The 27,635-nt window shown below is 33.2% G+C and overlaps 1 protein-coding gene across 9 annotated transcripts in view; it reads right to left on the bottom strand.

Annotated features, from left to right (window-relative positions):
- Positions 1-787: 787 nt before the first annotated feature.
- LOC143249578 (uncharacterized) overlaps positions 788-27,635 on the bottom strand; it is a 73,789-nt gene continuing 46,941 nt past the window's right edge. For 2 of the 9 annotated variants that reach the window (XM_076499684.1, XM_076499686.1), the window contains exons 3-8: positions 24,653-24,731; positions 24,078-24,217; positions 17,299-17,430; positions 7,201-7,295; positions 5,297-5,357; positions 788-4,126 (exon numbers count right to left, since the gene is read on the bottom strand). In XM_076499684.1, the coding sequence (XP_076355799.1) occupies positions 1,552-4,126; positions 5,297-5,357; positions 7,201-7,295; positions 17,299-17,430; positions 24,078-24,217; positions 24,653-24,731 (3,082 nt within the window). In that variant the 3' untranslated portion in view covers positions 788-1,551. Of the gene's footprint in view, positions 4,127-5,296; positions 5,358-7,200; positions 7,296-12,758; positions 13,478-17,298; positions 17,431-24,077; positions 24,218-24,652; positions 24,732-27,635 lie in introns of those variants that run through there. The other 7 variants (XM_076499688.1, XM_076499687.1, XM_076499690.1 and 4 more) reach the window with 5 other exon arrangements.

Raw genomic sequence — 27,635 nt, 5'->3', positions numbered from 1 at the left:
ACATCTGCAGACAAAGAAGTTAGACGAACATAAAAAAACGAAAGAACAGGAAAAAACCAACAATATTTTTTATATTGTAATGCAAGAAACTTTTACATTATTGTAAAAGTGTGCATTTTTAAGTGTTTAAAATATTTAAAAGGTAGTACTTATTTTTTATTCTGAACAAAAATCATGTCTTGGTTGCTTTGGTTTGTAAGAGCACTTCAACCTAAACCCTCGAAATTCTATGGTTTAGAGTCAAAGGTTTAATTTGCTAAGTACAGTTTTCTTTGGTAAAGAAGTTTTAGTAACAGAAATAATTCCGAAATAACCCACAAAATGCTCTGAATTGAATTGAGGAAGATTAGGTTATTTTATGAATTAATAATTAGTTAAACTATTTTTATGCTGTTTTCACTTGTTAGGATCATATAAGTATTTATGAAGATTATGAGGTTTAATATACTATAAGCTTAGATACTGGTCTGTTTTATAATTCAAGAAATATTAATAAAACTTTGATTGTTTCTTAACGTACATTTTATTGTACAAATAGAAAGATATGATTGTTCGAAGATGTAAGTAGGTTAAGAAAACGTCGAACAGTTTTAGTAAACTTTGGATTTTTTCAAACAGCTACTATCAGTAATTACGTCCACAAGTGATTTAAACTGCTATTGAAAAAAAAAGTAAAAAGCTATTTTAATAATTTATTGATAGTGAAATTCTGCTGGATTACTAAAGATGATTTTTCAGTCAGACGTTGTAGGTGAAACCATGAAACAAAGCAATCTTTAGAGTCTCATTCAAATTGAGAGAAAATAAAAGTTTATTCCAACTTGTATAGTTTTGGATTCACAAGGTTTAGGTGATATAACATTAATTATAGGGCATGGATCACAGATGGACAAGAAAAATCCCAAGAATGAAAAAGTGTATTTACAGAAAGCTTTGATGTCTCTTTAACTTCTTAATATGAAAACCTTTTATGAAGCACCTCTTAGGCATTTCGCGCGCTAAGTTCACATAATAACGTAAAGAAAGCCTACACGTTTTGTGCAGTGACAACAAGATATATATATATATATATATGTATATGTATAATATTGTAGACAAACAACAATACTTTATTTTACAGCAGAAATTTTCTCTAACAGTTGTTCCCCAAACGAAGTCCGTGATTCCTCAGGAATTGTTTCTTAAGTATAGAAAATCGAGGATGATGTACAGTAAACGTCCTGTTTATGGTCCGAGTCGACAATTAGCCTTTACGATTATCGCGCTTTAGGGCAATATTTTTACCACCTATCTATCCTTATAAATTAAAATAAGTTATTAATACGTTAACCCTCTGATTTCTTATATTTTTTTTTTTACCATTCAACCATTAGTTTTTTTGGTTTTTTTTTTAGGGTCGTGTTCTCACTAAAGATCTGGCTTCTCCTTGTAAGAGATCTTTCTTGTTAACAGAATTTTGGTAACACTCAGTACTTTAATTTGTTGGTACCCGTAAAAATGTAAAAGCTGCAATTACTGACCTCCTAAAGTTCATAATAACGCTACGATTATTCAGTAATTGTTTTCCATTGGAAGTCGAATAACTGGAATTCCTGCTGCGTGAGCTACCTGTGGTTGATTTCGACTGAGTGCTTCAGTACGACAGTGCCAGTCTTCGTCAGCTGAGTGTCGTTCCTCATCACTTTCAAAAGATTCTTCTTCTATGCTAAGCTGGGGTGAGAGGGCTTTTCGGGACATTCTAGGGCTAGTGTTGTTCTGGTCTCGAGAGTAAGAGTAGTGGTGATACGTACGAAAATGTCCGTGTAGAAACCTTGATGAAACATTGTAATCCATTTCATACACTGGGTCGCTTCGAGCGAACTCGCGGAACAGTGTGTCACTTTTTTCGTCAACGCTGTAATCACGCATAAGGAATCTGTCAAAGTGCAGTCTGTTTGATCGGAAAAAGCGATGAAATACTGATGACTTTTCTCGAACATTCTCTCGATTATCTGAAACTGACTGAAAGTCCGAGAAAGAACCAATGTGCCATTGTAAGGCACCATCACTTAGCGCTTCTGGATCATGACGGCTCTTTACGTACTGTCTTCTTTTTTTAAAAGCGCTCTTGATCTTCTTTCGATCACTTTCACCCCAAGTAGTAGAACCTCTGTTACAAGAAAGTAGGCGTTCTTTGTTTGACACGACTTTTCTTTTTACTTGCTCTTCTAATGAACTTCCTAGGGATTTCATTGGTTCTTTGATTTCTGGGACGCCGTTCACGCTAAGTGAGTCTTTGTGAAGGATAGAATCGTGAACTGTAACAGTATCTTCGTCGATGGCAAGCTGGATTTGCTTTCGACTTAATTTGGGAGGCTTTCCATTTCCATCGACAGACATGGATTTATAGCCACTATCTGCCTTCATCTGTTGCAACATGTGTGACTGCCCATCTCCTGTACTGTCGGTGTTGTCAGTGGTCGTGGAATCCATGGATGTAGTGTAGCCTTCTGTTCTACTGATGTCAGTAGAAGAGCCTTCAGTTTCCATACTGTCCAAACTGTTGTCTGTGCTGTTCGTCACAGGCTGTACGGGATCTGATGCATACCTTCGTTCTAGACGTCTAGCAAGCAGATTTTGATAACTGTGCCTTCTAGATTCATACGAAGAAACATGAAGTAGGTTATTAGTTATTTTAACTAGGCTTTCCCTAGATGGATCGCACCTTGCGTTACTGTAAACAGAACCTACGTTTGAATCCAACAATCTAGCCTGCAAAAGGACTGGATCAACATCAGGAGGTCTCTCTGTGGCTCGTTGTTCTCCCTCAATTAGATCATTCCTATCATTTTTGCATTCTTCTTTAACAGCTGTTGAATCATGATTTTCACCCTCAGTTACACACTTATCTTTCTCTTGAGATTCTTTTCCTTCTGTTTCACAAGACAACTTATCTTCTTGACTTTCTGGCGATCTTATCTGTTCTGTTTCAATCACAGAAGTGCATTTTTCTCCATCTTCATCATGCACTTCTGAAACCTTCAAACTCTCGTCCTCTTTATCATACGCTCCTAAATGACAAATGTCACTCAAGTCATCATCATCATCTATTTGTAAAATGTCCTGAATATCTTCTTCTTCTTCAAAAGCAGCTCGAAGCTCCCACAGTTCACGGTACTGTTGACGTTCAAAATCGTATTCCTCGTCGACTATTTCTTCCTCTTCCTCTTCCATTTCCTCACTTTCTGAAGATGAGAGTATTATAGTTTCTTCCCGCACGTCCTCCTTACTTCCTGTATCGTTGTAACGAATCCTGTACGTTTCTGTGCTCTCCTGCTCGGGACTGGAAATATTTGAATGACTTAGCATTTTTTTACGATTTTCTTCCTGATATAATTCCAACTTCTGTTCCAGAATTCCATTTTCAGTACTCCTTACTTCACGTAAAGGCGTTGGAACCTCCTTCCATCCCTCTCCGTCTGATACACCATCCAAACTGGAGACTGACTTTTTTCGGAAATGTGGATCTTCTTTCACCTGAAGGTATTCGTACTTTTCTAATGCTACACTTTCAACGGCTGCTTGTTCAGAAGGAACTGCAACATGATCATAACCTTCTATTTTTGCACTAGCAACACTCGACTGTTGGCACGAATCTGTTACTTCTACGTATTCCTCAACGATAACAGCATTAATGCTAGTCCAAATGGTTTGCGAAGAGGATTCCTTAACATCAACACGATTGCCGACTGTCTCACGTGCTATGACTGTCCTTGTGCTACTTGAATCTAGAGAAGAATGGGAGTGGTTACACTGAGAAGATCCTTGTTCTTCTTTTGACACCAATGTACTGTCAGTAGGACTTCTACTGGTTACAGTCACTGGATGTTCTGCGTGATGGTGCACCACAGCCGATACCTTCGTTACGCCAGCTCCCATTTCAAGCTCACCAGGACTATGCACTCTCGAACCATTAGACTCACCCGTCTCATTTGATGGCAAGCTTTCGCAAAGAACTGACTGATCCGATTCAGTCGACTGACGCTGGAATGTTGCTTCAATATTTTCTTCATCTGATATACAGAGAGAGGCTTGTCGTTGGATTCCACCACCAGATGACCTCCTACTTCCTGCTGGACCGAGAGAACTATGGGAAAAAGTAGTCGATTGTACACGATTTTTTGTTATAATTTTTAACCACAATAAGCTTAATTACATCTTTTTTAGTGCGCAATTACAAATTACGTATTAATTAGCCTAGTTTGTTAGTTTATAACAAGAAAAACAACCCTATTGCTTTTCTCATTTAGCTTAAGTTTGCTAATTGTTTTAAGGAGCCAAGGATTTATAACATAAGTAAGATTTCGCTCAGCATATTTTTCAAAAACATTTTTCTTCAGTACTTAAGCATGCAAACCTACATGATAATTCGACTTACTCTTGTAAGAAAATGAGTTAATTTATCCTTTACTCGTGTTAATCCACATTGATACTCAAGTAAGTATTTAATAAAACATGATTATTTTACCTACTCTTGTAAGAAAACAGGTTAATTCATTCTTCATTTGTCTTAATTCATATGACCACTAAAAAAAATTAATTCATATGACCAGTAAAACCAGTTAATTCACTCTTTAAAGTGCTTAATTCACATAGCCATTCAACTTAATATTGTAAAAATAACAGTTAATTTGCTCTCCATACGTGATAATTCATCTTGTGGTAAGATATGTTATTTCACTCTTCAAAAGTGCTAATTCACTTGACTACTCAGACTGGTCTTATAGGAAAAAACAGGTTAACTGTTTGTTAACGCTTGCTGTTTCTCATAATTACTCAACTTGAAAACCGTTAACTGACTCTTCAAACGTGCTCATTCATCTGACTATTCAACAGTATTAATTCATAAAACTAGTCATATTAGTAATGAAGTAAAAAAATCACTCTTTTTATTACAAATTGGCAAGACTGAAGAGCGAATTATTTCGTTTTCGTACGTAAACTACTCAACTTAATATTCATTATTTTAACCTCACTAATTTCAGATTTACTTAAACTCTTATAAGGTAACAGACTTATTCACCTTTGAGCACTACTACATCAAAAATGGCTTAACTTTAAATTGTTGAACACTTCGATAACTTGCTTTTCAAGCATGTTAATACACAATATTTTCAACTTCGTCTCTTGAATAAGTTAACTTAACCCTCCAATTTACACGAGTGTTCTGCATCGTTATGGAGAAAAATATTCCTTATAATCATTCTAAATTACAGGAGTGCTTTACTTTAAAAGTACTTTTGAAGAAATATTTTACCTTTCAACTGGTGATTTATGCTCAGGACCTTTTACTTCTGGTGTTTTGGTTTCTGGAATTTCTGAAACAACAACAACAAAAGGAATGAACGTTTATTATCTGTGTACAAAGATAAAATTGAATACTGTGTTTACACATTCATTGAATAAATGGATTGATCTTGGCCAGAAGATGATAGATGTGAAATTATTAGTTAAGTTTGGAATTTACAGACTTACATCTAAGTATTTAAAACTGATATACGACTACATACTTTTTAAAACAGAGAAATAAAGAATCCTGAAATATGATATTAACAATATAAAATCACGTTTTTACACCTAACAACTAGTTTTGTTTCCTGATCTTTACAAATGTAGGGATGAATACATTTTACGCAGAACGAAGGGAGTATTTGTTATATAAAATGTGTACAAGGTGTACTGTAATATTTTTGTGTTTTTACAAAATAACTTGACGTGTTCCAAACTAAAAAAATTATATTTCAATAAATGTCAAATACAAGCACGTAATGGTACATGCTCAGCAATTAGATTTCTAATGAAAAATTACAATAAAAATAATTATTCTAATTTACATTCCAACTGTCATAAAATATATAACATGTAATATATTTGTTATTCTTTTAGTAACTGGTCATTGTAGACATGTTTTGAAAGACTCATTGCCATCTGTTGACGAAAACTAGTACAACAGAAATTGGGTAGGTGATGCCACTTTAGTGTGAACGATAAGAAATTTCCGTCTGTTCTTGCAGATGGAGTAGATTCTACCCCCAAAACTAGATGTCGCCTGTACCAAACATGCTTTTATAGTGTTTTACTTGTTTAGGGTTCTAACACTAATTTCATTCTTTAGGTTCTTTCCTTATTACTAAATGCGCAAACAATTAAAAACTTGCATCCATTATCGAATAATTACAGGTTTTGTCAGAAGCCTAATCCCCAATACGATTTAGTTATGATTTTTTTAAGATATCGAATATAACATTACTTTGTAAAATCTTTCTTATTTATTTTTATCAATGATTTTGTGGAACGTTAAAAAAAGCGACTGTGTTAGAACAATTGAATGTATTTTATTTATATATAGAGAGCTTAAAGGAAATATTATTTAATGTTATTTGAAAACTTACTTCATCAGTTATGTTTATTTTAAAAATTCTATAAGAAGCATGAGTGGAAAGAGGTTTATTATACCAAAACAAAATACGTCATACCTACATACAGGTTTATCATACAAAAACAAAATACGTCATATATACACGCTTATCATACAAAAACAAAATACGTCATATATACACGCTTATCATACAAAAACAAAATACGTCATACATACATACATGTTACTTAAAATCAACTCCTTGATGTTCCTTATGCTGACGACAGCATTCAAAACTGCTTAATTAATTGCATGAAACCGGTGACACAAGATAACATATGCAACTAAACACCGGTTTCTTTTTTTTTTTAAACTATGCCCTTGACAGACAATCTTTCAATCACAATGTTCTAATAACGAACTTCATGAAGTGTTTTTAATGACAGATAACTTGCATTAAGCCATTAAAACTATTTTTATCCTTTTTGCGATAAACCTCATAAAACCACGATGAAGAATGCTGTTGAGGAAACTGATTGTAAAGAAGGAAGGGAACATATATAGCTTACTGTGGTTTGTACACTTATACTTATATTGAGATAATAATTAATCGATTGGAATTAAGCACAAAGCTACACCACGGGTATCGATAGCTGGTTTTTTAGACGTGAACAAGTAACGTCACAGTACAGTGTTAAAATATAATAATTAATTCACATTGAAGTCTCTTAGAAATTACTTTCACGAAATGAAATCAACATTAACGTTGACTACAGGTATTAATTTATATAAAACTTATTTACCTGGTAACTGTTCCGACAAGGACCGTGGTGACACACACCTAGAAACAGGAAGGTTGTATTCCTCCAGTGTGTACTGCTCTTTGGGCTCCTTGCTGCTACAAAAATAGAAACAACAACATATCAAGCAACTTGTGAAGTTATTACTACTACTGGCTAAGGAGCTTTGTACCACGGAAGATAAATGAATGAAATTATGACACAATGTGCTCGTCACATTGTTAATTTTGATAAAATAAAAGGCAATACTAGCTCCATATTATTCACCTGTCTTTGGCACTGTTGTATACTGAGTTTTGTAGGTTAAAGTAAGCGAGAGATATTAAGTGTGTGCATATTTTCTTGTGGCAAAGTCATATCGGGGTATCTCACGTGCTCACTGAGGGGAATCGAACCCCTGATTTTAGCGTTGTAAATACATAGACTTACCGTCGTCCCAATGGGGAATATGAGTGATATGAAACGGAGAAATAAAATTAATTATTCAAACAACAAACACTCTATACAATCCGTTGTAAAATTAACAACGATTAGCGATTTCGTGAAACAGTTTGAGTCCTTGAATTTCACTGATGAACAACCTTGAAAAAATGAAAAATATTTTCTCACGTAAATAATTAGTCATGTATTTATTTGAAATTAGGTCACTATATCTTTGTCGTTTTTATTATACAATGTTCACATGTTCAACAGCTTTATGTTGTATTACACCCATAATTGTAAAAAAAAAAAAAAAAACTTCTTTTTCTTCCAGGTATTCTATTCTGATTGTTGCGATGCCGTATTTTTTCTAAAAACTCACTTGTTATTCGCTGCAAATGTATCCCATGATCATTGACGTAAATAACGGTTTTTATCATGTGCGTTCTCTCTAATGGTTTTTGGCGTTCGATATAAAATATCTCAAATTTCTGTTAACAAATGGAGAGAGAAGTTTGTTGTGGTTTAATTTAAATGGCTTTTTCAGACAGAGAACTTTTGTATGAAACTCGAAACAGTTTTTGAACCTAAATATTAACAGTAGATTTTCGTCATAGTTTTAAGTCTTAACTTTTGTACCTTCTGTAAGCCTTGTGCTTTCTGAAAATTGTTTTTGAAAATATCAACAAGTTTTGGTACAGTGTGGACACTGTAACTTTTGTAAATATAATAATCCTTTTCTTATTTTCCGTGTAAACTTTATAATGATACCTTTTGATTATTTGCAGGGATCTCATAAGGCTCCTAAACATATATTATGCCACAACTTATGGGTTTCCATAAGTTACGTGACAATCCATTTTATTTTTCAAATCTATACAACAGAAACTTACTAGAGGAAATGAGATAAAACGGTCCCTCTATGTAGAAGGATCACACCTGCATATCACAAGCTACGACATGCAGACATCTAGAATGAATTATATGTTACTACTGTTCATGTGCAGGAATACATAGGCAGACAGGAGCGAATGTGAAAGGTAATAGCATCTTACCGCTGGAGGTGGCCTACCACATGTACATTTTTTATGTTGAATGTTCAGCTCTTTAAGCGCCATTATGGCGAACAGCCTTCCTGATATCTGTCAGAAGCATTAGAAGTGTTTTAAGCGCAGCATTTATTATAAATTACATTTGCTATGAGTTAGATTAGGGACAAGTTACTCCATCTTTAGGATCCGTTTTATCCAACCTTACTGGTGAAATGGCCTTCAACCACACGAAGTCATTTTTTTTATATCTAAAACTGTCTATATTCGATGTTTGTTTTAAATAGAAATGAAATTTAAAATAATAAGTTTTTTTAAACCCTCTGTTATTTTATCTCAATTGATGTAAGTCACATTCGAAGTTAAGGTGGCCTTCTTATTCGCCCTTACTCTATTCGGAATTTTAACGATTTCTCTTCTCAATACATACCATGGTTACACCTGTAGTGTGACACACTTTTCAGAAAATATAAAAGAAATAAATCAAATATCAATATTTTTAGAAACTAAGGGAGCTAATTCTATGACCACCGATTCTTGTCCCAAGATCGAATTGACTCTGTTTTCACATATACACTTCTCTCTCAAAGACATTCTTCAAACATATTTCGGGGGCCATATTTGACATTATTTCTAAAAGTGGAAACGTTATGAACACTACTAATTTTCCGAAATAATAAAATATAAAAAAGTGAATACAAACACACGTGCCAATACATCATTCATACACGTATTACAAAAGATAAACATGCCAGCACAACACTCACTTATCCTTTACTGAGAAGAACAACCGATATCATTGGTTATACGAACATGACAGTCTGGTCTACTGTTCAAATTAGTTTGATCTAGAAAAACTACACATTTACTCAGTATCATAGTTTCTAAATATCTAGTCATATTACGTACAGTTTCCCCAGAAAGATACAATTGTTTTTTTCGTCGTCTCATGCATTTCATTCATGTTCTCCTTTGTTTTCGTTAATGCGTGTATCTTTGTTAACTGCAAGGTTCTTGAACATGTTTTCTGTTAACTCATGGATACCTGAATCTGTTGACCGCAGGATTCTAAACTCTATGATGTCAGTTAACTTTAATGTTCCGTAAAATGCATATCTTCTAAACGCATGATTCCAGATTCTTTCTTGTCTGTTGTATTCTGGATTCTAGAATCTTTATTATTGTTGAATGAAGGATTTTTTACTATGTTGTCAATTAATTATATAACTTTTGGATTCCTGAATCCGTATTACTATTGAATAAGAGATTCTGCACTCTATGTTGTAACTTAATTTCTGGATTCAAGAATTTGTATGTCTGCTAAACGAAGGATTTTAGACTCTATGTCTGTCGTAATTAACTTCTATATTCTAGAACTTGCATATCCGTTGAACACAAGACTTTAGACTATTTTGTCAGTTAACTTCTGTATTTTAAAGCTGCATAGTTTAATGCAGGATTCTAGACTCTATGTTGTCACGAATTAAAATTATTTATATATATTTAATTGTCGGCTCTACAGTTAATGTTTTTATCGTTGCTAAGTTTAAGACAATCTACACGTTTGTCTACATCAAGGTAGTTCTGAATAGTTATATAATTTAAACAGAACATACCCTAAGGACTGTAATAAAAAAAACACTTATAGATTAAATAATTTTAATCTTCATGATTTAAACATAATTATATAGTCACGTTAATAAAACCACCTACGGTTGAAGCTCTTACCACAGCCTTTAACCAATGAGCTTGAACAGCTTTTTCTTTCCGCTAATGACGTCAGACGTAGATACCATGACGTTATTAGATCATGTGACGTAAACTGAAGCATACAGAGAGCAAAGCAGTTGAAAGCTAGACGCACAAAAACAAAATATTTCCCTAAAATGTTTTCCATTTATTCGGTTAGAGACGTTGGATCTAACTTCTCATAAATGTAGATGTAGGACAGAGAACAGACTGTCGGTAAAAGCTATTAACTACAACATTAATTTAACTTTAAATAAAACAAAGAGTATGTCTAACTACATAATATTTCGCATTTGTGTCAAAAGGTTTTCACATCTGTATACTTTATACGGATATAAAAGAAAATAAGCAAATTAATAACTGTTAATTATTATTATTTACGTTTTTCACACGTACAACATGTTATACAGTTCACCTATTGTAATACGTAATTACACATTTTAAGGTATACAGCATTACTCTAATTTATATTAACTCACAGTCTTTGAACGTATTTGGCAATATTAAATTACATTAAATTACACTCTATATCAGGAAAACTTAGGCATGTCTCAAATGCTCACTACGTTAGTTTAGTAAATTTATACTGTGTGTTAAAACATGTTTTATGTTACAAGTTGCATATACAGGGTGTTCGGAAAGTCACTGTGCACTTATATATTTATTAATAGACATGTTTCAATATAGAATACAGGAGGTAAATATGAATGACAATTATAAACAATGTTGAAAGTGACCACCGTTGGCATCAATACAGGCCTGGATCCTTCTTATTTTGTTTCTAAACACCGCTATCAATTGCTGGCTCGAAATAGACTGAATGAATGCTGTTACAAAACTGCACAGTGACTTTCCAAACACCCTGTAGAAGGGTAACAATTAATAGTAAGACGTGTGTGATATTCAACTATTGCCAGTATTAATATGTTTTTCGGGTAGAGAATTATAATTTAAGTTTAACTTTTGGTTTTACATTTTGAATTATATTTGGTTATTAAAAATGTACTTTTATCTATAAGTTGTTTTCTTCCATTTTTAGTGTCATTTGGTGATGACTATAACAGAGAAACGTTTATTATTCTGTGTCATGATATATATAGAAACGTTTATTATTCTGTGTCATGATATATATAGAAACGTTTATTATTCTGTGTCATGATATATATAGATATATTACCAAAACTCATTTCACTGCAAATAATGCCGTCGAAAGATTGAATACTACTGCTAATGTATATATTACATTATATACATAATGTAATTTTATATAAGTAACAAAAACATAGACACTTCAAAAGAAATTAAAATAAATTATAAGAAATAGTGTCTAATATGTCATGAAGAGTCCATGATTAGATCGTTATAAAGAGCACGAAAATGTATTTTTTTTTAAAAAGAACTTTATAAACATTCATATTTATCACATAAACAAAGATATTCCTTCCAGTAATAAAGCTTTAGTATAATTTCTAAATAATTTAAAAGAAACTATGAATTAATTTTTTTTAAATTTTGACAACTTTTGAAAAAAAGGTGAAATAGATCTAACTACTTCTCTTCATAGAACAAATAGACATAAATTGCTATAATAATTTGATGGTTGACATGAAATTCAAGAAAATGAAAGACATTATATTTAATATGGGTTAAAACTGCATGAGAAAATTGCACTTACATTTAGTCAGAGTCATTGATAAGCACATATGGTGAGTTTACCTCAGTTAATGATTGAATGTATAATATTTCTACATTATCGACTAGATTGTCTTAGTTACTTAGCCAATGCATAATATATCTAACTTACTGGTCAGTTTATCTCAGTTTCTGAACTAATGTGTAACATGTCTAAATTATTAGTCAGTTTATTTCAGTTACTGGGCTAATGTATATGTCTAAATTATTGGTCAGTTTACCTCAGTTACTGATTGAATGTATAATATTTCTACATTATCGAATAGGTTATCTTAGTTACTTAGCCAATGCATAATATACCTAAATTATTAGTCAGTTTTTCTCAGTTTCTGAACTAATGTGTAATACGTCTAACTTATTGGTCAGTTTATTTCAGTTACTGGACTAATGCATAATATATCTAACTTATTGGTCAGTTTATCTCAGTTATTTAGCTAATGCATAATATATCTATATTATTGGTCAGTTTATCTCAGTTATACAATTAATGTATAATATAGCTAATCTGTTGGTCAGTTTATCTAAGTTTCTGCACAAATGTACACATATTATCAGTGACAAGTTCAGAGCGCATACAAATTACATTATACATTATGAACGAAATATAACAACATGAATAAACTGAAAGCATTAGATAACAGTTTAACCCACCCTGAACTACACCCGAAACACTTGAAGCAGAACATGGGAAACTCACGAGTCCATCACGTGTACTTGATGTCATAGAACCATCTTGTGTTACATTCCAGAACAACCTGAACAGAGTTTGGTTTGACTGATTGAGGATAATGTTTCCGAGAAACTTTGATGAACGTTATCTTTAGCAATATGCATATAATTGTATGCACCGTTTTATGAAAATTAAGTTAAAATTAACAATGTCAAAATTATGTCCCAAGACAATTTTACTTAAGTCTGGATAGCTAGAAGGAGCGAGGGTTATTTACTAAGTATCAAGTAATAGATTGACGAGTAATATTCTAGACTGTCACTGGTTTAAAGCAGAATTCTAAGATTCATGGATTTTAAAAAGGCCACAGGTAAAACCTCGTAGAACTACAATCACACACGTTCATTTCATTCAACCACACATAAGCTATTCGCTAACTCACGATATCTTACACGGTGGGGAAAACTTTTCTTCTACCCTCCGAACTTTGATAATGAAATGAGTATAATAACTAGATTATCTATAATTAGTGCCAAACATTGTATGGGCCAATTAGTAAATGAACTCATTCATAACATAGTTCTCAAGGTGTGGTGTTACCACCAGCTCCGTGTAGGTGAAACTACGCCCACGTTCCACTGTTTCTTGGGCATCTATCGACAGTGAGAGATTCGTAAAGGAATTGCCATAGCAACCACAAGTTAGGGAACGACAATCTAGTTTGCAAGCAGTATGAAGCCCCACGAAGGACTACGTCACCGCGCGAACAGAAATATCGTGCATTAATGGATGTTGTTTGCCATATCCACCTCAAGGCAGCGTCAGCAGCTAAGATCTTGTTGCCATAGTAACAAGTTCACCTCCAATGTTCCCTTGACCTTCTTGAATCTGGCTGTGTGCAAAGCAGAAGTATTGGCTTACTATACTAATGAACAGACACATATGCATATCTAAGACGTAGTGTAAGGTTATCTTGAATATTGAACATATCCCAAGCTGTTAAAAAGTAATGAAATATAAAAATTATTAAGAAAATAATTTGCTACAAAATTTCGGCGTTCTCAAAAACACGCATTTATTAATTTCGTTAAGATACCGACTATGGAATTTAAGCCACGGTTAAACACTTGTACATCACAATTATCATGTTTGATACTTTAGATCACCGCTAAAAGGCCACTGCCCTTGCTTCTAATAGTTAATATATATTTAATAGCCAAATGTCTGTCTGTCATACCCTTATATATCCAAATTATTATTTTCGAGAGTACATTACAGGATAATAATTCGTTTTTCTGTTTTTTTTGTTTGTTTTTTCTGCTGTTCCTAAAATTTCATATCAATATCAACATTAATCCTTCAGTCTTCGTACGTATCAAACACCAAACGGTCAGTGTAATAAAAGAAAATTGTGAAAGAATTTTACGAAAAAACGAGACTTCTTCCGTCGACTGATTTAGGAGATAAGGGCAGGAAAGAGAAAAACATATAAAGAGAGATATGTGTTTGAGTATATATATATCTGTTGTTGTTTAGTTTATGTATGTATATACATAAATATATATTGGTGTTATATACACGCATGATTGTATTGTACCATGTAGAATAAACTGATTTGTGTTGAACATATTCGCTTTGACAAATGTTGAAAAGTGCTCATTTTGGTAACAGTCTTTCCTTGTGCTCAGTGCAATGACAAGGAACGGTAACATCCAGCAGAGAAAAATCCCCGCGGCTACTTAGCGAAATTGAGCGTTCTATTGCATTGGATGCTGCCATTGCATCGAAAACCAAAAATGTTTACTGAGAGTGTATTTCAGTTCGACTTCTTTGCTTTAAAATAAACGCAATGCAATTTTCCTTATTGAAATAGAAAATGAATGAAAAAAAAAAGATTTTTGAAAACGGCCCACTAAAACATTCATACTGTATAGATGGAGTACCCGTCCCTTGGAGGGAAGGTATGTAAGTTCATGAAAGGTTATCTTAGAACATTAAAAAATACTTCCCTTATATGTAATTGTAAAAAAAAAACCAACAACAAAACACAGACACACACACCCAAAAGCGTCCATAAAAACTGCAAAACACTAAACATAAGAACGCAAATTTGTATGTATCTACCCATGTATTCAATGTATCCAATTTGTAGATATCTATCCATGTATCCAATGTATTCAATTTGCATGTATCTACCCATGAATCCAATTTGTATATACCTACCCATGTATCCAATTTGTATATATCTACCCATGTATCCAATTTGTATGCATCTACCCATGTATCCAATGTATCTAATTTGTATGTATCTACCCATGTATCCAATGAACCCCCCATACCAAATTTCGTGAATATCCATTTAAAAGAGGAGAAATAGTTGTAAAACCCGCAAATCTGAAAATTTGTACATGGCCCCGCATGAATCTAGTGAACCTCCATACTGATTTTAGTATAGATCCATGCACACACTGTGAAGTAGATACATGAATATACAACAGACAGTAGAGATATGCTCTGATCTAAGGAAGTGGATTCACCACACATTTTACATTTATTATTCATCACTACATTAAGAAATATTACGGTTGAATGGTTTCAACGGGCATTTGTTAGTTCTAATATAAGTTGTACTGTGTAAGATTTAGTTCAGTAAACACGCACTCCGCACTTTATAACGGAGAGCGTGGTTAAGAAGCTACTGCTCCTTGTTGAATATTGGAGATGGGTCTTGTGTAGCTTTCTTAAATAAAGAAGCCAAATCAAGTTAAACATGAAGTACAAAGCATTAAGTCTTGTACTTCGGCACGTTCTGTAGAGTGTATGATTGATTAACAGCAATCAAACCAGTAGTGAAATATTTAATATACAAACTAAATTAAATGTAAAAGCGAGCATTAAATCATGACGTTGTAAAGATGAAATACTTTTCGATAAATACGACTTCATTTTTAGTCTAACTTTACCTCAAACCAATCGCGAGATGCGACACAAATTTTCGTCCATTTTGGAATGACGTCACTTATGGCAAGTGAAATGCTATTCTGATTATCAATCTATTAGTTTTGTCTAATTTTTTTTAATATTGTGTTCGTTCTGAATTTCAGAGTATATTGTTTTACATTAATCTATTCATGAGAGTTATTGTGACACATGTAGCCGAAATGACACACGTAATGACTGTCATAGGATAGATTTCTTGCCTCTCAACTACTGAATTTTATTTTTACATTTTTTGTCAAATATAGTCCTCTGCTATTAGGTTACACGACGTTCCGCATGGCCAAGCGTGTTAAGGCGTTCGAGTGGTAATCCCAGGGTCGTGGGTTCGAATCCTAGTCGCACCAAAGATGCTCGCCCTTTCAGCCGTGGGTCCGTTATAATGTTACGGTCAATCCCACTATTCGTTGGTAAAAGAATAGCCCAAGAGTTGGAGGTGGATGGTCATGACTACCTGCCTTCCCTCTAGTCTTACACTGCTAAATTAGGGACGGCCAGCGCAGATAGCCCTCGAGTAGCTTTGCGCAAAATTCAAAACAAACAAACAATACATTACACGAATAAGTAGAAAAACAATGTCAACTATTTACGCGTTTAAGAGACACACGCTAGGCTAAGAAAATAACTATTCGTTCGAGGTATCATGGGAAATGTTCTGTGATGCTCCCTTGCAATTTAGTAGTTCTTTTGTGGTAAGTAACCGTCAAGAGTTGAATAATAGGGGTGTCGATAAATTCTTAATTGTTCTATAATTTCAAATGGCTTGCGCCCTAGCTTCAGAAACTAACACAAAACAGAGTATACGATGTTAGTTACTGTGAGACTCCAGTAAATATATTTTCAATTTATTTATTTTTTCACCACAAACACGTTATTTATTTATATCAGTAAATTCGACAAAAATATTTACATTGTCTAAAGACAGTAATAACGATAGAACACTTACAAATATAAAGGTACAAATACATAACCTGAAAATATATCAAAAACAAAAGAAACACACATCATGAAATTATACACAAGTATTCCTGGAGTACCTTTAACGATTATTGTGCCAAAAACAAAAATAAAGTTCTAAACAAAATCAGAAAAATAACAAATTCCTATTTTGAGATGCAGTGCAATTTTGGAAAGGGTTCACTTGTAAGATAGTAGGGCAAATATTAAATCATGCTTGAAAATCAGAGTGCACTTACAAACCCACATTTTGTCCCACGGTGGGATAGTCCTCAGATTCAGAACACAAAAATTATGGGTTCCATTCTCTTCGGCGGACACAACAGATAGCTCAATGTGACTTTGCTACAAGAAAAACACACAGACATACACAAATCCATTCCATGCACCACCATAATTAGCCTTTAAAATGTTTTTTAAAGGCTACAGGACTAATTATAAAGACAAAAAAAAAGTACTACGTGTTAGTAAATTTCTTCGCCTGTAAAATTTAGTAATAAGACATGCTTTTCTTTCATTTAAAAGAAAAGAAAGACAGACAAACTTTATCTGTAAAATCAAAATTACCTTGGAGATGAGTTGTTGTCTGAGAACCCACAGCTTGTTTCTATATCCACACTAATACTGGAATCGAGGCTGTGATACTTGCGCGCCCTCGAGTGTTGACGTTCGGAACCCCGATTGAAAACCACATGCTGTCTGAAAATGAAAGACAATTCAAAACTCAATGAAAAAAATTATCCGAAAAGAATCATCAAACAATATATATATATATATGTGTACATATGTCTTCTATTGATATACCATGTTATTATTTCTTAAAAGATTTAACTGTTTTGAACTACAATAAATTATACTTTTACTCTTTGGTGTTCAAGATTTTGAAAATTCCAACCAGAATTGGAATTTATCATCACAGATATTGAAGTCCAGCTTTAAACTCAGTAATTTATAACGTAGCAGTGGCGACGGAATTTCAAAAATTTTAAAAGTGAGTTAATTCGCCAAAAACTAAAATGTGTCACCAGTATTATTAAATACCACAAACCAGCCGAACATGTTTTACCTGTTTTTAACGAATATTATTAAAGGCAATAATATTTCTACGATATTGTTCGTTTGGTTTTAATAAACTAACAATTATCTGAACAAGTTTTATTTATTCTACAAATATACAGCTTTACGGATGTGTGAGGAATTAGTTTAAGAGTATAACTAAATGGGCTTCTGGTGAGCGCAGTAATCCTAATTATATGGAGTCTAGCAGTAATTTGCTATATAATACTGGTTTGTGATAAAGATAATCTAAGTTTCGAGATCAAATCTTACTAAGCTGACTGTACGTTTGCAAGTACCACGTATCTTTAACCTGAATTAGTTGATCCCTCACAAACAAAACAATATAGCTTGATAATCCTCAAACACACAACGAGAGATATGAGTGAAGATGTGTTGAATGTACTACCTTTCTGACGAAGAGGATTTTTACGATTTCGCTTTTTTAACGTCCTTAATATCTAATCACATTCTTATTGAACTAATTTTTAGCTCAGTTACTACCTTAATAAAACTAGTCATTTGCTTGTGGTTGTATATTTCTTAAGTATTGAAGTTGTGAGAGGTGTCGGTTAAGTAACTAGTATAACGGGGATGAAATATAACGGTTTCAGCAGAAGTTATTTAAACACAAGCCTTTTAGGCTAATCAAAAGAAAAAAAAAACTTCTACAATCCTTTGACATTTCACGATATCTTGACCTTTAACAGAGTGGATGTTTCAGATCTGTTTCTATGAGAACAGACTTGCGCGGAGTTCTTTAATCGACTTCCTTTCTGTTAGAAACTCACTCGCTGTTTTACAACTATGCTTCACTGAAGTGTAAAATAAATTCTGAATAGACTGTGATGATGTCCTTTGAAGGCGATTGTTAGAAACGTCTACTAAAACTTTAAGAAAAGTAATATAAAGTAAGCAAAATTAAAAACTATAAAGGGTAAGACAAATTTGAGAATCAAGAATGAAAGGTGAAAAAAACATTATATATTTTTATTATGTATATATATATATACATACATACATAATACAAATATATATATACAAGCGATCTATCTGGGAAAGAAACAGTAATGAGCATTTGTATATTAACTATTTGTTTTTTGTTTTTGAATTTCATCCAAAGCTACTCGAGGGCTATCCGCGCTAGCCGTCCCTAATTTAGCAGTGTAAGACTAGAGGGAAGGCAGTTAGTCATCACTACCCACCACAAACGTTTTGTTTGTTGTATCTTGGGATTTGTTGTTGTTTGTTGTTGGTCTAGGTGTGTGCGTATAATTTTTTTATCGTTTTTTTTGAGGAAATTTGTTGATGTTGATGAAGTGTTGTTTCATTTTGTTGATTTCATCGTTAATTTTATCAGGTGAACATAGTTTTGTGGCTGTGTTTATTTGGTTTCTTAGTATGTTGAGTTTTTGTTTTGTTTCATGTGCTGAGTCCCAGGGAATATACAATCCATTCATTCAACGGAAAAAATCATACGCACACACCTAGAACAACAACAAAAGCAAACAACAATAAATCCCAAGATACAACAAACTACAAAACCTTATACTGCTGCATACCGTAAGTTTCCGATATTAGCGAAAAAAAAACCAACATTTGGAAAAAATGTATAACAAAATACAACATTCCAGTAAACACTGAATTTATTCAAAAACCAGGTACAAAACTAAAGTCCATACTATGTAAATATTACACTGACAAACACAACACCAACATAATTTATAAAATACAATGTGACAATTGCTACGACTTCTATATTAGAGAAAAAAATGCAAACTGGATTCAAAGAACACAAAAACACTCCTTCACAAGTTTTTGAACACTGCAAATCAAATAAACACAACTATAGAAAACACCCAGATATTAAGTAGAGAAACAAATATAAGCAAACGCAAAATCAAAGAAGCCTTACTTGTACAGCAACTAGAACCAAAATTAAACCAATATAAAGGAACATTTTTATACCTGTACTAATTAATAATCTAACATCCACCTGCAATCCCGTACCCGTTTATACTCTCGGCCCTAATACGTGTCCGTCAACGATCACATTCAAACTCTCTCTTTCTTAACCTGAAGATGACCTAGGAAGGTCGAAACGTTGTACTCTCCTTGTCAATAAAAGTGTTAATACCCATACCAACCGTTCTAAAAGGGTGTAAAAGAGCTTGAAAGTTTGTCTCGAGTAAGAATGCAAAGAAATTGGCTTTGTCAAGAGACGTTGTTGGTAAACAGTTACCATTTAAGATTGGTTATGTAGTAGAACACAACAGTCATTAAATTATATTGATACCAGTATTAAGAGAAACTGGAGAAACTCCAAAGCTGATTACAGACTTTTCACCACATATGTCTTTTAACCACGAGAATGCAATTACGTGCTACACGTTGAATATTCCTAGGATACTGGAATATGATTGGGTTTCTGAATGGTGTGAATTCATGAAATAGAGCAGTGGAGAGATAAAGTAATAATAGTGGTTCATGAACGTAATGAGATTTTATGCAAATTGGACAAACGGTAGGAACATGCTGGGAGCTCGCTGAAGCAACAGTTTCAAATGTTTCAGCAAAAGAGTTAATAAGTTCACAAGAGAAGAAATCTAAAACTATATTCTGCAAGGCGTTGTTGATGTGGGCCTAGTAAGAAGGTCAGTCTCTATCATGATAATTCAAAGAAGTCTTTTGAGCCACTTTTCTCACACACATATATATTTCTATTTATACATGAATTAAAGTTGGAAAACGATCGTTACCAATTAGAGATAGAATCTGAACATGTAAAAGTGAAACCAAATTTTCCAATACCATAACAACAGAGTGGTAATAGATTCAAGATGAGCACAGGATGAAAGAGATCCAGTATTATTGTCTGGTGTGGAATTAAAATGATGTAAGTTAAAAAAAGATCTATTACATTATCAGCTATACCAGTATATTTAAGAAGTATGGATCATATAGAGGATGAAATTATCCCAAGAAAAAAAATCTTCAGACTTAATATGTTGAAGGTAGTGAACCGTAATGAAAAGTAGACAGTAAGTATGAGGTGTTCAGGGCTGTGGACTCGGTTGAAGTCTATGCATCTGAACTAAATTAGTAGTTCTAATTCTTACTACAACTCCACCTCTCCAATTCCCACAGGATTTTCATTGCAATGTAAGATGTAACCAGGTAATATTGCAATTTGGGATGATTTAATGAATGTCTCATTGAGAATAAAATAATCATTACAGTTGGCAAACATAAGTGGTTCCAGATATAGTTGACTCATATCTCTTAAAGTTAACTATATCTCTTAGCGATTTTCCCATCCTAGTTCCAACAAAGGCCTGATATGAAAACGAATGTTAAGTCAAGAATATGCAGCTAACGTATGAATTTTTAAAAACAGACTTAGCTACATGATTAATGCTCTTTAGGACAAATTCACGATGGTATGGATAGATATTCTGTATAATAATTATTATGAAACATATAATTTTTTTTAGTGGTAGAAGGCTATGTAATAGAATTAGTAATAATTCCACGTTAATAAGAGGTGCAACTGTATTAGGATCATTAATGTTTGGCAGAAATCTCTCTGAGCATTAATAAGAATAGATATGATGATCTTCCTTGTAGATGTTATAAACAGAATTTATCACATAAATGAACAAAGTAAGGGCCCCTGCAATGTGGACAAACAGGGTTATTGAGGCATTTAACAGTACAATGGGAATTTGTATATGACATATTTTTCACATCAAAGTGGTTTTATTCATATATATATATATATGCCAGAGTCTTTGAGTCTTGTATGTTAACTGGCTATTGAACAGTCAAGCCATTCACCATTAGTTCAGAAAAATATTTCTTTCTTAGTAATGGTGGGTTGTAAAGAACAGTTTACACAGAAGAAAAAAAGGTATGACGAGATGAAGGTTATAGCTTTCATGTAAGCGGTCCAAGTTCCTAAATAACAGTGTTAACCCCAAAGTAACAATGTCCATCTTACTGTAAATGGTATTGTACAATATGGTTAGTGTATTACACAGTCATCCCATACATGTGGGTATGATCTATTGAATATCAACAAGGAGATGGTTTTCAGATGTTTCAAAAATAAAGAATGAGTCAAGTAAAACTCGGAATCCAAAGACAGGTAGGAAAGAAAAAATTATAGGTAATGAATCAGTGTCCATTTGAATTGGCTGGAGATGTAAGAGAAATGACAGGTGATATTGGTTTGGCATCAAAGACAGCGAGCACTGGAAGATGAGAAGTCACAGGTGTGTAGAAATGTCAAATGAATGAACATTACAAGAAGATGCAGAAGTCACAGTAGCGTAGGGGTGTGTAGAAATGTCAAATGAATGAACATTACAAGAAGATGCAGAAGTCACAGTAGCGTAGGGGTGTGTAGAAATGTCAAATAAATGAACATTACAAGAAGATGCAGAAGTCACAGTAGCGTAGGGGTGTGTAGAAATGTCAAATGAATGAACATTACAAGAAGATGAGAAGTCACAGTAGCGTAGGGGTGTGTAGAAATGTCAAATGAATGAACATTACAAGAAGATGCAGAAGTTTCATTCTTGACAGACGAGAAATTCTCTGTAGAGGTAATTGTAGCTGGAAAATACATCTTGTTCTCCCCAAGAGTATGGAATAAGGTTTGGGTGGTTGGCAGTTTAGAGATAATGCAAATTTCTCCACATCAGAAAGCACATGATGTGTGTTTTGTGTTTGTGTTTTTTTGAATTTCGCACAAAGCTACTCGAGGGCTATCCGTGCTAGCCGTCCCTAATTTAGCAGTGTAAGACTAGAGGGAAGGCAGCTAGTCATCACCACCCACCACCAACTCTTGGGCTACTCTTTTACCAACGAATAGTGGGATTGACCGTCACATTATAACGCCCTCACGATTGAAAGGGCGAGCATGTTTGGCGCGACCCTCAGATTATGAGTCGCACGCCATAACACGCTTGGCCATGCCGGGCCCAGCACACGATGTTTCAGCCTTCCAATAGAAATGATCTATTGAGGTAACGCAGAATATATTTTAAAACTGGATAACTAGCAAAATGATACTCATTGATAAAACTATGGACAATACATTCTTCAGAAAAAATCCACATCAATCAACTGGTTTTTCACTGTCACATAGAGAAATTTTTAAGACGCAGTTTCATTCTGACCAAGAGGATGGTAGGCCAGTAAGGATTACACCTCTTTTTCAAATGTTTTTGAATTTGTTTTCGTTATAAATATATGTGTTTCTTTTATTTATTCGTATTGTTCTTTTTCTATGTTCAACCATTACTTTGAACAATAATAGATTTTTTTCAAATTTCGCACAAAGCTACACGAGGGCCATTTGCGCTAGCCGTCCAAAATTTATCAGCGTAAGACTAGAGGGAAGGCAGCTAGTCATCACCACCCACCGCCAACTCTTGAGCTACTCTTTTACCAACGAATAATGGAATTGACCGTCACATTATAACGCTCCCACGGCTGAAAGGGCAAGCATGTTTGGTGCGACGGGGATTCGAACCCGCGACCCTCAGATTACGAGTCCAGTGCCTTAACCACCTGGCCATGCCGGGCCCAATAAAAATATAGCAAGAACAACTGATCCACTTGATAGATATAGGTTGATGAGCTGTGTGGAAAATTATCTTCATTAGAATGATCACGTGGTGACAAGGGCATGATATAAACGTTTAATAAATGCTCTGCAAGTTGTAAGAGTATTTTCAGGTGGGAAACAGGAAAAAAAAAGACTAACTTGTACGACTCTAATAAGAGTGATCATTGTTTTCCAGGTAGTAATGAAAGAAATGGACTAGGGAAGCATGGATCACTATATCAGCAATATTTAGTATGTAAAACAAGGGTGATAAAATAGAGCCCTGTAGATCTGTTACATCCAATGAAAAGAAACGAGCATTTATTCCCTAAATGAAAAGACACTGGCTCGATAATCATGGGAAAATATAAGTCAGACAAAACAAGTGGAAGTGCCATTTTACGGAGTTTAAAGATGAGGCCATGGTGCAAACAGCACACACGAAGGTTTACTGCTACTTAAGTTGAAATATTGAAAATTTTATCTTACAGCAAAAACTTACACAATTATCAAGGTGACTGTGTAGATTACTAATCACGAAGAAACGAATATCAAACCACTAATAAGTAATTAATCACTTATATGTTCACTGTTTTTTTATACTGCTTTTAACACGAAAAATGATTAGATTGGAAACACTACAGACTTTGGTGGGAAAATGCTATTAGATTCTCACCTTGTCAAAGGTTTTTTCTTTCGAAGGCAGATTTTACAACACACCATCACAGCCACCGCTAATAACAAACCTCCCGCCACACCTGCTAAGAGGACGTAGATGGTAATATGATCTTTTGGAAGGGAGCTTTGTGCTTCAGCCTATAAGAAAGTAACAGTCAGTAGCTTTTTAAACTATAGTAAAAGCGAAATCTTTTGTGAACATTATAAACCTGTAGAAAAGAAATATTAAGAAAAAGGTGTGTAATACATATATATTCTTTCTGAAAGTCGTGTTGTCCATCTCTTCGAATTCAGTGAAAACAGACCTTAAACTAGCAATGGACCTTCTGGTAATAACTTTTATTGGAGTAAACACGCTTCCGTCACCAATGAACACCTTAAGATAATAAAATTAGCAATCAATCAGGGAACTGCCTGGATAATAAGAATGGTCTTGACAGTTACAAAGATCCTTTCTACAAGACATTAATATAAATATAATGACTTGATTTTACATTTTATCTTACTGAATGTGCCATTCTTTAGCAAACACCAATATCTACAAAATACATTTTCTTGTAGCTTAACATTTACCTGGCAAATAATACTGTGGTTTTCAGATTGGCAACCATGCAAATAACAGCAGGTTCGATCAAGAAAGGAGGGGAGTGTTCTGTAAGAGATAACTTAAGTGTAAAATCATGAATTTGTGCAAAGTTGCATCAATGAACAAAACCTTTATTGAAAAATATAAAATGAAACACGTTAAGTGTATGTGTTTCTACACAAGCAAAATGACAGTCATTTCTACTGCGCTGTATTTACCTCTACATTTTTTCCCTCAGAATTGATGTTTATAGAATTAAACAAAGCTTTGAAAAAAGCCTTCATTAGATCATCTTGTAGAAAGTATGCCTGAATTTAACAGGTAAACTCGCTTTCTTTGTCCAGTTGATAGTGTTACATCATAAACTTAGTAGTTTATGAACTTTCTTAGTTCACAACATTTGTTAGGTGTTAAATTTCGTCAATATCATAATAACCAAGAAAAGAATCTTACAGTAGCAATCCTTTTAAGACATAGGTTATATTATTCTAGTATCTTTTCTGGCTGAAGGAATAACACATACTATAAAGAACAAAGAAACAAAGTTTGTGGACCAACTTTTGCCTCCACAATAATATAAAAACTAAATAATTGATAAGTTCTACAAATTTCTATATCACTAAGGAGGTAAAATCATACAATATTTTCCATATATCACAATTTACTTCCCTTCTTTCTTTCAAGCTTGTCCTAATCTGAAAATTAAATTTAAATGTAATATCAATCATTTTCAAACTCGTAACATGGTCAACCAAAACATAAACTTTATTCAAAAAACAGTTACAAGATGTATGAACAATACAATTCTTTAACAAAAAATTAAAATAAAATAATATCTAATACCAAAGAAATGAAATATTAAAAAAATCCTTTTTGTGGATTACATTCACCTACAATAACACATAATGACTGAAGGAAAACAAAAAATCTATGTTTTAAAATGTGAAATACAATACATAATAAAAATAAAACTATTAAACAAAACCCTTCAAAAATTTGAGGACACAATATATTACATAATGATAACATATCCCTTAACACTAAGCATATTAATAGCCTTTTAACACAGAAAAACAATGTACTGATACGCATTTATACAAACAAGAACGAAAATAAGGAAGAACAAGAAGCATATAAACAAAACACAGATACCTTGTTTAATTTCAAAGTGAGTAGTCTATTAAAGCTTATAAAAGAAAAGCAGAATAAAATATATTAAACAAACAATGATTTAAGACTGTCGTTCATAAAAAGAGCAAACACAACACTGAAATAAAAACACTTTAATGTTGAATTACATTTTACAGTGTTATAAAAATTTTTTTTTTTCACTTTATAGCTTAAATATCACATCAAACCCTCTCAAGATACGAAAAACTGGATAGAGTGAAATATGCAGAACAGCCTTACTCAAGATGTGCACAAATCTTTAATGATACACACACACACACACCCATATATATATATATTAACGCTTTCCATATGGATAATTTGATGTGAGTAACTTTGTAATAACAAAGTAACCTACAGAGTTTGTATAGTATAACTGTTAATGTGTTTTGTATTTCTTTACGAAATTCGACAAGCTTTCATTAAATATTACAACTCTTTTGTACAGAAATTATCATTTGATTTACTTAAGTATTTTTACTAAAGATATATAACGAAGGTCAGAATGTTGACTGCTCAGAGTTAAAGTTAAGATTGAAAATACTCTCCTTTACCTGAACATTTCGGATTTCATTTGCATAGCCTTTAAAACCTCCTAACTTTTTTTCTGGAAAACGTTATGTGTTATATTATTGCTTTTATCATAGCTCTATACAGATTTGGTCGATTTCACCGACCTTGTAACCATACAAAATATGAAATAAATCTAAATTACTATTTCATTTTTAGAAAGGCTTTAAATCGTAACAGTAGATCACAATTGTTTACCCTAACTAGCTTGTTTCTACTTTTTTCTTTCATTGCCTTTTAAACTGCCATTTAACTAATAATTCTGTCAAACAAGTTATAAACCATTCGACCTATTAAAATAGGTTATCTATTAAAAGAAATAATGTACGAGTTGCTCGCGAGTATACCGCTTGAAGAAGTATTATTATTATTCACTAGCAGAAATGGCGACGTATAGGCAGCTATTTGTGCTAGTAATTACTGAAAGAATTGAGAAAAAGTGAACATTTTATACAATTTTTTTTATGGGAAGTATACACTGGGAAGGTGTTCGGATTATTCTCCTTAGTCATACACAACTCATTGCATTAAAATGATTCAATGTACAGAGCTCAAAATTTCCATAAATTTGCTATATACTTTATGTCATTGAAGTTAAGCACAAAACTACATAACGGGCTATTCGTGCTCTTCCCACCACGAGTATCGAAACCCACTTTCTAACGTTGTAAGTCCAGAAACATTTCACTGCGCCACTAGAGGGGTACTGATATAAACTGTTATGTTTTTACATGTTAAAAATGGCACAATTTATTAAAAATAACAGTTCAAGATCTCCAGTTTCTCTGTACTACACTTAAAAGTTACATCAACAAAGATATATTCAAACCCACACGTGCAGTCTTAGTGAAAGTCATGTTCTCGTTGTAAGAAAAGTACTTTTACTTAGACTCCTATTTTATTATAAAGAAATAGTTGTTGTACATACCACAGTTATTTCTGTAATTGTCTTAATCTTGAATACCGAAAATATAATTTTTTTATGGATTTTTGTTTGTGGTGCTATTCAATAGGTGGCAAAGGAATTTTGGTTACATACAGATATATTAACATACACGCTACGTCCATTATAGTAAAACTATTTTAACTAATTTAATTTTATCTAGCATATAAAGCTATTTTATTTATTTTTATAACAATATAAAATATACATGACAAAAAAAGAAATATAGTACTTACGTTTGATCTTTTGTTTTTTGCTGCCCTTTGCCGATGCAATTTAAGCCTACT

The sequence above is a fragment of the Tachypleus tridentatus genome, chromosome 4 (genome assembly GCF_004210375.1).
Source record: "Tachypleus tridentatus isolate NWPU-2018 chromosome 4, ASM421037v1, whole genome shotgun sequence".
Classification (NCBI taxonomy): domain Eukaryota; kingdom Metazoa; phylum Arthropoda; class Merostomata; order Xiphosura; family Limulidae; genus Tachypleus; species Tachypleus tridentatus.
Note: the sequence above shows the minus strand (reverse complement) of the source record. Positions and strands in the feature narration are given on the sequence as shown.